We start from the raw sequence: 13,604 nt of genomic DNA on the forward strand, positions 1-13,604 counted from the left end.
TTTCTACCCTATCGCCAAGGGCTTCGGTGGTAGCAAAAGGGTTAGATCTAATTTTTTCCCAGCCGAGATCAGATCCGAATCTGACTGAACTTAAATAAAAAGGTCAAAACACGACATTTTGCCAACCGAGAGTCAACGCCCCGCTGACACCCCGGTCCCGCCTGCCCCACCCCACCCCATCCAAATCCAATCATCAAATCGAGGAGGCCGCCTCCCTCTCTATCTCTCTCTTAAATAAAAGTCGCGATCCTTCCGACGGAACCGACGCCACCGCAGCGGAGCGTCAAACGGTTTTGCAGAGCCTCCCCCCGTGACTCTCCTTCTCTCCTCTCCTCTCCTCTGTCTCTCCATCCGGCCTCCTCCTCCCATGGCTTCCGGCGTCCACGCGGCGGCGGAGGGCGTCGCCGCGCTCGGGATCTCCGCCGCCGAGTGGGCCGAGCCCTGCCCCGCGCTGCGCCGGAACCTGCGTCTCCTCTCCCACGACCAGGTAATCATCTCACCCCGCCGCCATCTTCCAGCAGCCATTCCTACTCAGTACTACTATTCCTACTCAGTACTACTATTACTAGTAGCATATCTGCATACGCGGTAGTCGTACTGTCCTGTGGCGGCCGTTCGTTACTATACAATGCTATCACGCCGAATTAAATAGATATTGTGAGTTGCGTGATGCCGTGGATGGCGGAGTTCGCGAAATTCTCAGGATTCGGCGCAAATACTAGCAGTATCTTACTACAGTATAATTTAGCGCTGCCTGGTACGGCCAGCTGCCTCAGCCTATAGTCCCCTCACGTGCTGATGGTGATGGCTTCCTGCAAGTTAAAGGCCTCTTACAAAGTGAGATTTTGTCCTTGCTGTACTTCACCCTGCGCTACCGAATCTGAACATTGACTTGACGGACCGTACATCACACACTTTGATTTTGTGCGCAAAAATACTAAATAAATCTTGATAGGAACTGCAACGGACTATACTACGATTTTGATCCAACTCCAATGGACCATGCACATTGTTTGGGGCTGAGTTCTCTGTAATACCTTTTCTTTTTGCCTCCTGGATGATTCTAGGTTGAACTTGCGAGGATGCTGCTGAATGAAGGCCAGGGACACTTGTTTGAACACTGGCCAGAGCCCGGTGTCGATGATGACAAGAAGAAAAGCTTCTTTGATCAGGTGTGTCTTTGACCGTGTATGCATCAACTATTTCAGAATTTATGTTACATGGATGTGCATACTTGTCATGGATCCATGGAGTATCTACTGACTACCTACCAAAGATACAGTTACTTTGCTGTGAGAAGCTTTTATATCAGAGGCACCTGTGAACTTGTCTGTTACTAGCTTTCTATTGGAACTAAACGGATTTCATAACTAGAAATTGTTGAAGATTGTACTTTTCCTGCTAAAGTTTGCATTGTGTAGGTTTGCCGACTTAATTCAAGCTATCCTGGTGGGCTGGCAGCATACATCCAGAATGCCAAAAAGCTTTTAGCAGATTCCAAGGCAGGACAAAATCCATATGATGGCTTCACGCCTTCTGTAAGTCTTGCCATGCACCATGTTTTCCTGAATTTGTTGGGTTGCTTCAAACGCGCTTTCTTGTGCTGTATGTGATCTAAATTTCCAATTCCAAATACTCCCTCCGTAAAGAAATATAAAAGCGTTTAGATCACTAAAGTAGTGATCTAAAAGCGTTTAGATCACTAAAGTAGTGATCTAAACGCTCTTATATTTCTTTACGGAGGGAGTACTTGACTGCGCCTTCCTTTTTTCTATTCTGAACCATTGCGTACTGACATGCCTCTTTATTATCTGGAAGTAGTACAGGTTGTGTACTGATGAACTGTATTTTCAGGTTCCCTCAGGGGAAGCATTGACCTTTGGTGATGACAACTTTGTTTCACTGGAAGCAGCTGGGGTAAAAGAAGCACGCAATGCTGCATTTGTTCTTGTAGCTGGTGGTCTTGGTGAAAGACTTGGTTACAAAGGAATTAAGGTAATGTGGTTCGAGTTCCTAATAGTGTATTTACAGCCAGACGTATCACAATTAAAATTTTGTATTCATGATTTGCAATGGTAGCAGGTATATACATCAATTTGCTCGACAAAATCATGCTTTAGAGCATCCATATCCCTAGGTGGTAAGCAGACGCTAAGCGCGGAGGAACTGGCTAGCACCAGTGCTAAGGGATGTGAGAATAGGTGCTAGGAATTTTTGTTAGCATCAATGCTATGCCAAATAAATTACTTTTAATTAGCTTATGTATATGAAATTCAATTTAAATGACAAAACTGAAGAACTTAGCATCTATAGTTGGTGCTATGGGATGTGGTAGAAAATACTTGAAGAAGTGTATATATAGAAATCTGATTTATCCACCTTGGCACTCGATTTTTAGAGACAATTGGGATGTGGATGCTCTTAGCAGATATATTGTTTTGCTGTCATGCAGCTGTGGTACTGTTTTGTGTTATTTTATCAGAATATTTCCACTTTCACACACTGTGCTACAATACATTTTCAACACTTGTTGGATAGCAGTATTGCACATCATGCCAAACACAGAACTTTTTAGACTGCACCGCAGGAAATTTGTGTAGGTCTTATTTCATATGTAATTCACAATATGAACACGGAACCTATTCCCCATGGAAATCTGTTGTTCTGTTGGGTGACCTTGACATCTAGCAAAACTTCTGAAAGTATCATGTCACAGATTTTGTTAACTATTTCATCGCGCAGGTAGCACTCCCCAGGGAGACAACCACTGGGAAATGTTTTCTTCAACATTACATAGAGTCTATTCTGTCTTTACAAGAGGCGAGCTGCAAAATGGAGGGTATGTAGACTATGATGCTTGTCATTATTGATTAGTTTTCTCACCAGTATGGCAGTATTTGTATACTTCCTATGATACCTGCCACTGTTGATCATTTCAGTTTAGTTTAAAACTTTCTTGAAATGAACTACCATTCTGTACAACGATGTTCTTGGTACAGTTTCTGTTGGTTGGTGTGGCTGCCTGAATGAGCTGCCGGCAGCCCGTAGAAGTACCTTGAATGGCTATTATTAGTATGTAAAAAAAGGATGTCGTTCAAATATATATCACCTAGTATGTGAGGCTGAGGTACACCATTGGATTAGTACTGTTAATTTGATATTATTTACTTATATAGACTAGACCAACATGATTTTAGGCCAGATTAAAGACCTGAATCAGATAAGTTAAACCAGTTCTGTTTGGTCTCCAGTTTCTCAATTCAGTCTGCACATTGATAGAGTGCAATTCTACCTCTCCTTTTCCCAACCTGATAGAACTTTAGAGAACATGTTGGATATAGAAACGTAATTTTTTGTTTCCTGTGAATGGCTCATCCAGCATGATTTTAACTGTTTATCTTCATTATGTCAAAATTCTCTTATCCAGGGCCTCAAGAAAATCCAGGCATTGCTTTAATTGATCAATTTTTCATTCTTTGAGTGTGCAGGTGAATGCCATACGAAGATCCCATTTGCTATTATGACTTCTGATGATACAAATGCACTGACCATCAAGCTTTTGGAATCAAACTCCTATTTTGGAATGGAACCATCACAAGTGAAAATTCTAAAGCAGGTGGCTTTCTATTTTGCCTTTTTTCCATGTGCTTCTTAAGGCGCCAAAAACATACACAGCTGTTGCTTTTGGTGCTGACTAATGCTTATTTGTTTTAGGAAAAAGTAGCATGTCTAGCTGACAACGATGCAAGGCTTGCATTAGATCCAAATGACAAGTACAAGATCCAGGTTGATAATTTCATATGATGGCTTATACCAGGAGTATTAAGTATGGTTGTTTTCATCTTCTTGAGTTTGCACTTCTCTTACTTCTGGTTTTGTGTTTCGGCAGACAAAGCCACATGGGCATGGAGATGTTCATTCTCTTCTTTATTCAAGTGGATTACTTGAGCAATGGTATGCCTGTTGGTTAAGGAACTGGGTGTATTCTTTTCGTTGACTTCCTGAATCAAACAACTTTGCCTTTTTTAAGGCTCTGTTATCATTGATTTATTTGAAATAGTTTAGTAAAGTAATCAATCAAACTTCAGCTCTGCACACAAAATCTTAGGATATACTCCATAAATAATATTTATGGGTATATATTTTATAATACTTCACATTCTTTTGACAGGAAGAGTACAGGACGGAGATGGGTTCTCTTTTTCCAGGACACAAATGGATTGCTCTTTAATGTTTGTAAATCACCTTTTCTACGTATTATAATTAGGAATACTATAGGGGGCCGGGAACTTATTTATACCATCTTTTTATAGGCAATACCATCGGCATTAGGTGTCAGTGCCACCAAGGGCTACAATGTTAATTCTCTTGCAGTTCCTCGAAAGGCAAAGGAAGCCATTGGTGGAATAACCAAGCTTACTCATGTTGATGGTAAATTTGCCACTTTCACCACATTCCATGGGAGCTATTTATGGGTATACATACACGGAAATTATGATGCTTTTCTGACAGTGGGGTCAATAATATTATGAATCAATTGTGATTACAGAGTACATCAGTACTGCTGGAATCAACAAAAAGCATCATTATTTGTCTAAAAAGATCTATGCGAACCCTATTCTTCAGCTTGTTCTGTACTGCCAGTGCCATCTAACCTATCAATTCTGACGGAAGAATGCATTTTCACGTGTATTTTTTGACTTCTGTACAACTGTTTTGTACTTCCGGTCTGTCAAATTTGACTTGGATCTGTTCTTATATGTAGGTAGAACAATGGTTATCAATGTCGAGTACAATCAGCTTGATCCACTCCTTCGTGCAACTGGGCATCCTGATGGAGATGCAAATTGTGAAACAGGCTATTCTCCATACCCTGGAAATATAAACCAGGTAATGTAGCAAACAGATAAGTTAGAACACTAATGATTTGTCAACCTCCAAATAATCCTTTGCTTCAATGAGTCTCAAATACTGAAAACATGGTGCTTAACATGACCTGTTTATTTAATATCATCAGTGTGATCTTTTAGTCTAGTATCAATACTACTATGAGTAATTGCTGATGTTGCTGCCACATAAATTGCAGTCTAACTGTTGATGATTGTTTACATGTTCACCCTTGTTCTAAAAGTGAACAATACTTTGTTGTCAGTTTTAGAATGCATATTGTCTTGGGAGTTTTTCCTTTTTTGTTATGCTGACTTTATGCTGCACTTCTGCAGCTGATACTGGAGCTTGGACCATACATTGAGGAGCTCAAGAAAACACATGGTGCCATTTCTGAATTTGTAAATCCAAAGTAAGTATGCTGCTATATGCTGCCTCCAAGGATGTTTTGTACAATGCTATTAGGGCGACAAGTATGTGTCCAATTTCCATTCAGCGGTGGAAGTTGTTCCTGTCAGTGGCCATTTAAGATTGGGAGCATGAACTTGCTCTTGGTTTTGCTTTTTCTTTCTTCAACCCAATTTGTTGGTGAATATTTTATTTCATTTTACTTTATGCAGCTCTTGTTATAAAAATATTTCTTGTTGTTGGTATTGACTCCAATAGTGTACATAAAGGTAACATGTGTTTTTTTATAGTATCTTCCTAGATGCATCATTGATTAAAAGTTTATGCACCATTGATTGAAAGTTTATGACTAGTCTCACAAGCACTGTATATGTCCTGATGTGATATCGTGAGTTTTGTACTTTGAGTATCTTATTCTACTGTAATATTACTATACTCATGTCATTTTATTAATTTAGGTATACTGATTCTACCAAGACAGCATTTAAATCCTCCACTCGTCTTGAGTGCATGATGCAAGACTATCCGAAAACACTACCTCCAACCGCAAAAGTTGGGTTTACGGTAAGGAACAACCTATCTTCTCGTCACTATACTATGGTCCTTACATTGATCATGTTAGTAATCTGGTTATATGATTCAGATGCAAAAGAAAATGGTTTTCTCTCTGGGTGCATGTTTCACGTCCTCACTGTCTTTCTTTGCCATTCTTAATGTAGGTGATGGATACCTGGCTTGCATATGCTCCTGTAAAGAACAATCCTGAAGATGCAGCTAAAGTATGATTTCGGACCTTCATAATACTGAATTTTATATACTTCGTGTTACATCTATATTTTTAAACTTGCATATGAAGAATTTATGCTTGGTAAGAGTGTTTCTGTGTTTCCTCTAGTTTATGCTCAGTTGATGAATTATGATCAAGGTTGAAGTGTGTACTCCCTCCGTTCCTAAATATAAGTCTTTTTAGAGGTTCCACTAGAAGATTACATACGGATGTATATAGACATACTTTAGAGTGTAGATTCACTCAGTTTGCTTCGTATGTAGTCCACTAGTGAAATCACTAAAAAGGCTTATATTTAGGAACGGAGGGAGTATGTTAATAGACATGTAAGTTGTCAGTATCAATTTTGCTTTGTGGTGACTGGTGATGCATCGAGAACCAAAGTTTCTCTGCACTTTCGAACTTGCGTATGAAGCATTTATGACTGGTAGGACGAAGACTTGCTCTGAATTTATCTGCTTGCATTGATGAATTATGATCCTGGTTAAAGTATCAGTTGTCAGTATTGATATTGCCTCGCTGCGACACGTTGAGAACTAAAGTTCCTCTTCAACTCTTTAATGGTGCTATCTGTATTTCATATGCACATTTATGTCACTATCCCCAGTTTAAAGTTTGCAAGAGGCTGCCATTTATTATACAGATACTATCATGCAAGAGTCGTAGTTCGATTTCTAAGCAGTCTCCGATACACCTTTTTGTAGGTTCCAAAAGGCAATCCTTTTCATAGTGCAACCTCTGGCGAGATGGCGATTTACAGGGCAAACAGCCTCATTTTAAGAAAGGTGATGACACTACCAGACACTTGCTCCTTGTCAGCTTATGTGCTCTCCAGCTCACCCGACTCCCTTTTCCACCATTCTTTTTCCAGGCCGGGGCACAGATATCTGACCCTGTAGTCAGCACTTTCAACGGTCAAGAGGTAGAGGTCTGGCCACGTGTGACCTGGAGCCCGAGGTGGGGTCTTATGTTCAAGGACGTCAAGCGAAAGGTGCACGGCAACTCTTCGATTTCTCAGAGATCATTTCTGGTCATCAATGGCCAGAACATCGTCATCGACGGCCTTTCCTTGGACGGCGCTCTTATCGCCAACTCGGTTGATGAAGCAGAGGTAAGACGGGAACGCTGTTAACCTAGAGAACTATACCAAAATTTTCTATGTGGTTACGGTCATCCTGACTATGAATTCTTTGGTACCGTGCTTGTTGGCAGGTCAAAGTTACCGGGCACGTGGAGAACAAAGGGTGGACCATCCGGCACGTCGACCACAGGGACACATCGGAGAAGGAAGAGACGAGGATCCGCGGGTTCAAGTTTGAGAAGGTGGAGCAGCTGGAGGTGAACTACACGGAGCCGGGAAAGCATTGCCTGAGCCCATGAAGAGGCATGGGATGGCTGGTGGTTGACATGGTCCCTCTGCCAATTCGCAGCTGGGGATAGTAAAGTACATTACATTGTCCTCCCAGAATTGGGTGGCCTTATTATTGTCATGTGATAGCAATAGCAATAAGCTGGAGCCATTTCTTTGCCTTCCAATGTACTATACTATAATAAGGAGCAAAGCTGCTTCAGCAACCAGGCAGTCACCGACCCACCGTTGCTCATGTAAATTTGTAGTAACCGATGGAGTATTTATTTATAGTCGCCGTTCGTTTCTTTTTGTAAAGTAAACAATGTTGATATCGCATAGGGAGATGTGAGGCTGATATTTTCCTCACTGAAGCACATAAGATTGTTTCTTTGGCCCGCGAATTCCAACATTTTGTTGTTTGGGAGATTCTTGTGAAATTTATGTGCTCCAAAGTGGGCCATTGCAGGTTGAAAAAGATGGATGTATGGGTGTGGTGGCCATACCAGAACAAAGCTGGACCTTTTCTTGATAATAAAGAATAGGGAAAGCTGGATCAGGACCATGCCTGCTTGCCATTGCCCCCCTTTGTAGATCAGATTAGATTCTTAAAGCACCAGCCCCTTAAGTCCACACGATCAGATCACCATTGTCCCCTAAAGTAAAGAAAAATAAATATCGCCACCTCTACCTTCTTTGATATCTTAAACTTAGTATAATTTTGCACTAAAGCCAGGGGGGAGTATATATTTGCGCACAGATTTGGCAGTGGTACATGTGTCATGAATTTGTCATCCAAAAAATGCTGGCAATTGAAAGCAATAATAATTGAGCAAATGAAGAGACGAGTCATGGCAAAGATAGTCTTGCACGATTCCCAGATTGGGTAGTGCGAGCATTTTGGAAGCAATAATTGCCCCTGAACCAGCCAAATCCAGCTCGTATAATATACATAAACAAATTACGAAAATATAGACCAGTTCTCTTCAACTACAATTATTTAGATACAAAGATAGTATATACTCCCTCCGTCTTAAAATTCTTGTCTTACATTTGTCTAGATTTGGATGTATCTAGTCACGTTTTAGTACTTAGATACATACATTTCTAGACAAATTTAAGACAAGAATTTTGGTACGGAGGGAGTACAAAATAAAGAAAGTTAAATGGACTATGCTCGTACAATATACATAAATAAATTACGAAAATATAGACTAGTTTTCCTCAACTACAATTATTTAGGTACAAAGGTAGTATATAGTACAAAATAAAGAAAGTTAAATGGACTAATAGTTTACTCATTCATCATTGCACAAAATCCAAAACACCAAAGGAAATAACATAACAGAAGGAAAACCAAAACTTATTAAAAAAGTGAGTATAATAAAAAAAATTAAATATAGAGAAAACAAAGACAATTTCCTATTGAGTAAAAAAAAAAACATTTGAGGCAAAGAAAACAAAACAAATAGGACAGGCAGGCGGGGCGGCCTACTACACCTACTACAGCGCGGCACGGGCCGAGTCAGGCCCTAGGGAGGAGGGAGTCCATGAACGGCCCGGTAAGGGGCGGAAACCCTACCCCCTCCCGTCCTGGACTCGCCCCGGGGGCCCCTTAAAAGGCGGCTCTCCCCGCCGCCGCCCAAACCCTCTGTTTTTCTCTCTCCTGCCAATCCCCTCATCGCCTCCGCTCCCACGCCGCCGAATCCGAGACCTGATCTCGGATTCACCGCAGCGCGACCCCTCCGGCGATCCGCGGCACCTCCTCCCCGACGCTTCAGGTCCGGCCCCCCTCCCCCCTCTACCTCTCTTCTTCTCCCTCGGTGCCGTGTCCCGCTTCTCTTCGTCGCCGCCGCCGCCGCGCCGTGCCGATCTGCGCGCGCGGGTGCTTTTCGGCCGGTCCGGCCGATCTGGGTTGGTCCTGGGCCGGATCTGCGTCGGTTCGTTTGGGGAAGCTAGTTTTTCTCCGGCGGAGGCCGAGGTTTTAGGGTTGCCTTGTTTGGTGACGCCGGTAGGGTTTCTGTGCGGCCGATAGGATCGGTGGCTTTCGTGTTTTGAGCCTCTGTTTCGGCGGATGATATGCTTTTGTTACCTGTTTTGGTCGCGATGCGCTTTAGCCGTTGTGTTAGTTAGGGATTTGTTGTAGCTCTTGTATGAAAAAGCTTGCGTATAGAGCTTGTATGGCGCTGTCCTCTGTTTTGATGCCCGGTTAGCTGGACGAGCTTGTGTGCTATAGTAGTGCATGTATGCTGAAATTGTGTGTGATAGTTGCGATGGCAGATGCAGCTCTGTCTAGTTATATTGAGTACTAGAGGAAACAGTTACATTTATTTAGTTGTTTTAACTGCTTGCTCTCTTGACAATCTAAAAGTAGTGTCAAAGGACAGGTTTTTAAGCTGTCTTTCATCTGTAATGGTACTCTTGCATATGAATTCTTGTCTGGGTTCGCAATGGATTCAATGGTATTAAATGGGTTATGTATAGACACGTCCATACACAGAATGAGTTTCATGGACCAGTATTATTTGTTTTTGTTTCTCTTACCATCTTGTTGATGTTATCTGCATACACTGGTTACCTGTTGTTAACCAAGCTTCTACATGTTTTGTTGCACCTCTTTTCACGTTGCTTGTTTGAGCTAACATATGTTATTTCTGATACAGCCATGGCAGGAATGGCACCGGAAGGTTCCCAGTTTGATGCAAAGAACTATGATTCTAAGATGCAGGAGCTGCTGTAATTACTCTAAACTTGATGTTTTTTCATTTTGTAGCTGCTCATTGTTATGAGCTGCTTGCCATTTAACCAAGTTGCAACCCTGTTTTTTCTATTTGATCAGTCTTCTTACCTACACTCCTTGAATCTTATACAGGAGCCAAGGTGAGACCGAGGAGTTCTTCACCTCATATGATGAAGTTCATGAGAGCTTTGATGACATGGGTCTCCAAGAGAACCTCCTCAGGGGAATTTATGCTTATGGTACTGTGCCTGTTGTGTTTTATTTTATGTCCTACTTCCTTGGTATTCTTCATCTCTCATGAACATTGTTTATTCTGCCTACAGGTTTTGAGAAGCCTTCTGCCATCCAGCAAAGGGGGATTGTTCCTTTCTGCAAGGGGCTTGATGTTATCCAGCAGGCACAATCTGGAACAGGAAAGACTGCTACTTTCTGTTCTGGAATCCTCCAGCAGCTTGACTATGGTTTGGTTGAGTGCCAGGCCTTGGTCCTTGCTCCCACCCGTGAGCTTGCGCAGCAAATTGAGAAGGTCATGCGTGCCCTTGGTGACTACTTGGGTGTGAAGGTTCATGCATGTGTTGGAGGGACGTCAGTTCGTGAGGACCAGAGGATTCTTGCAAGTGGAGTGCATGTCGTTGTTGGTACTCCTGGTCGTGTGTTTGACATGCTCCGTAGGCAGTCTCTGCGCCCTGACAACATCAAGATGTTTGTCCTTGATGAAGCTGATGAGATGCTTTCCCGTGGATTCAAGGATCAGGTCAACACTCTTTTATGTTCTTCATCTATAATATTTTGCACCTTGTATGCTGCACAGTTTATTGATCGAATGCCATCATTGCAACTCATTTAAGTGAAAGGAGGCATTAGGTTGAGTGTTCATATCTATATGTAAAGATTCTCTTAGACAATCTAATCTAAGGCATCACCACTAATCCCTAATCATAACCAAGTCTGGTCTCTAAAGCTATAAAGCATTATGATATTCTCTGTTTGTGTAATTTCATTGTCTAAGCTAATCCATTCTTATATTTACTTTGTATGGTATTCGTTATTTGATCAAATTTCTGTTCCATATTTTAAGCTGTGGGTATTGATTTCAGTATTGTTATATTTGCAGATTTATGACATCTTCCAGCTGCTCCCAGGGAAGATTCAAGTTGGTGTCTTCTCTGCTACCATGCCCCCGGAAGCCCTTGAGATTACCCGCAAGTTCATGAACAAGCCTGTGAGGATCCTTGTCAAGAGGGATGAGCTCACCCTTGAGGGTATCAAGCAGTTCTATGTCAATGTGGAGAAGGAAGAGTGGAAGCTTGACACACTGTGTGACCTGTACGAGACTCTTGCCATCACCCAGAGTGTCATCTTCGTGAACACCCGCCGCAAGGTGGACTGGCTCACCGACAAGATGAGGGGCAGGGACCACACCGTCTCCGCTACTCATGGAGACATGGACCAGAACACTAGGGACATCATCATGAGGGAGTTCAGATCAGGTTCTTCACGTGTGCTCATCACCACTGACCTGCTTGCTCGTGGTATTGATGTCCAGCAAGTGTCCCTGGTCATCAACTATGACCTCCCGACCCAGCCAGAGAACTACCTGCATCGCATTGGTCGTAGTGGTCGGTTTGGAAGGAAGGGTGTGGCCATCAACTTTGTTACGCGTGAAGATGAGAGGATGCTGTTTGACATCCAGAAGTTCTACAACGTGGTGATTGAAGAGCTCCCAGCCAACGTTGCCGACCTTCTGTGATCGTGCGGGCTGTGGAGAACATATGGTAAGGGGGGTGGGGGTCCTGACAGGGCTTTGTTTTTGTTGAAATATCACCAAGTTTCTTGTCTGTGGGGGAAGGCGGGTTTAAGGGATAAATGGTCTGCTGGGGTTCTACTTTAAAGTCGTTGTCGTGGACAATTTGGGATTTATTAAGCCATGTTTTGGGAATTTTTGTAGTTGCTAGGCTGTGGTTCTATGTGCTGGGGAGGGAGGCGTCGCTGCTCATGTTGCTGTTGCTGGAGTCCTCACTTTATTTGTTAAGACTATGTAATGACCGAATGATGTTATTTGTTTGTGTCATCCTTGACTCTTTACCTATCGCATGTAATCCTGCAATCGCTGCTAGTAATGCTATCGTTATTCTGATATTTATCAGATTACAAACTGTTTACTCTTTAGCAATAGCATTTGCCTGTCTAGTCAGTTGTCTTCTTGTGAATTGTGATAACTCGCAGATCATGGTGGTTGCCAAATTATTGGTCAAACGAAGTTTGCTCTTAGTTTTAATGTCCCTGTTACGTGTTGTTCCGGCGGATAACTTAGTTACCTGCTGCCACCCCCATTGTTAGATCCACCATTATGAAGCGTCTGTAAATTTTTGTATCTCTTTTTGCGCGGGACCATGGCGTCTGTGTGTGGTCAGGAGGGCCAGACGCCATGGTCCCTGGCGGGGGACGTTGGCGTCATGTAAAGATGTTAAATCTGATTTTTTTTAAACAGTGGTTAAATCTGGATTTTCTTTCGAGTTTAGGTCAAAACACAAAATTTCCCTTGAAGCGTACTGTTCCTTTTACGTCATTAGTGACGTTAAGCATTGCAACATTGACCATGTTTCAGCAACATTAAGGCCTTGTTCAGTTAATCCCTATCAGGAGGGGATTGAAGAAGATTGGAGGGGATTTGAATGGAATTTGAGAGCTCTTAGATCGGTGGCTCTGCAACAAAGATGGTGTTTCAGAAATGTGCCCCGAAATATGCTTCTGCAACAACGGTGACAGATGGCAATGCAGTCTAGGCGCATGTCATCTATTTCAAAAACATGTCTTTGTAATAACAACCATGTTCAAGAACTCGCCTTTGCAACAGTGATAATGTTTCAATGGCGTTGCAATAGCACGTGATGGCCATCACCGTAGGATCGTCCTTAATCGGACGACAGGGTAGGCGGACGATGTCATGCCCGCATCAGTCGGCAGTACGATCGTCTTTAATTGGACGATATGGCAGGCGAATGATGTCGATGCGCGTAGCAAGCGTTTTCCTAGTTTTAACCATCAGCGTCTGCAACAATTTGTGAAATTTTGGTTCAGTTGGCTGGACAGGATGTAAGACACTGTAAATTTAAGAATGTGAGCGAATGTCTCGGGTACCTTAGAGATTTTAGAATAGCAAATAGAGATGGTGAAATGTCATCCATGTTAAGATTAAATTACAATGTATAATTAAGGGGAAATCTTCCTTTGCCCATTGAACGTGCGGTTGCACCTGCACGGTTGTTTTTCCGCAACCGACGCATTTCCTCGAGCCGACGCCTCGTGTAGGTCGTCATATCTATCTAGGAGATAATTTAAGCTTCCTTTAGTTCATCAAATAAGATGATTCAATCACCCGATTTACAACACGTTATCAGCATCGCCTGCGAGAGAGAGTGAGATAGCAACAC

General features: G+C 42.5%; 2 protein-coding genes across 2 annotated transcripts; both read left to right on the forward strand.

Moving 5' to 3' along the window:
- The first annotated feature begins 238 nt into the window (after positions 1 to 238).
- LOC123413667 (UDP-sugar pyrophosphorylase) lies at positions 239 to 7,840 on the forward strand. The gene is made up of 17 exons (XM_045106604.1): positions 239 to 487; positions 1,068 to 1,172; positions 1,422 to 1,538; positions 1,855 to 1,995; positions 2,743 to 2,839; positions 3,489 to 3,616; positions 3,715 to 3,786; positions 3,890 to 3,954; positions 4,172 to 4,232; positions 4,314 to 4,431; positions 4,766 to 4,890; positions 5,223 to 5,299; positions 5,754 to 5,859; positions 6,015 to 6,074; positions 6,787 to 6,867; positions 6,954 to 7,193; positions 7,295 to 7,840. Exons 1-17 carry the CDS (start codon positions 368 to 370, stop codon positions 7,460 to 7,462), a joined length of 1,881 nt encoding a protein of 626 aa, XP_044962539.1. The 5' UTR covers positions 239 to 367; the 3' UTR covers positions 7,463 to 7,840.
- Positions 7,841 to 9,052: 1,212 nt separating this feature from the next.
- Positions 9,053 to 12,309, forward strand: LOC123413668 (eukaryotic initiation factor 4A). The gene is made up of 5 exons (XM_045106605.1): positions 9,053 to 9,211; positions 10,094 to 10,166; positions 10,303 to 10,409; positions 10,494 to 10,924; positions 11,285 to 12,309. Exons 2-5 carry the CDS (start codon positions 10,096 to 10,098, stop codon positions 11,918 to 11,920), a joined length of 1,245 nt encoding a protein of 414 aa, XP_044962540.1. The 5' UTR covers positions 9,053 to 9,211; positions 10,094 to 10,095; the 3' UTR covers positions 11,921 to 12,309.
- Positions 12,310 to 13,604: the final 1,295 nt, after the last annotated feature.

Source organism: Hordeum vulgare, chromosome 7H, assembly GCF_904849725.1.
Source record: "Hordeum vulgare subsp. vulgare chromosome 7H, MorexV3_pseudomolecules_assembly, whole genome shotgun sequence".
Classification (NCBI taxonomy): domain Eukaryota; kingdom Viridiplantae; phylum Streptophyta; class Magnoliopsida; order Poales; family Poaceae; genus Hordeum; species Hordeum vulgare.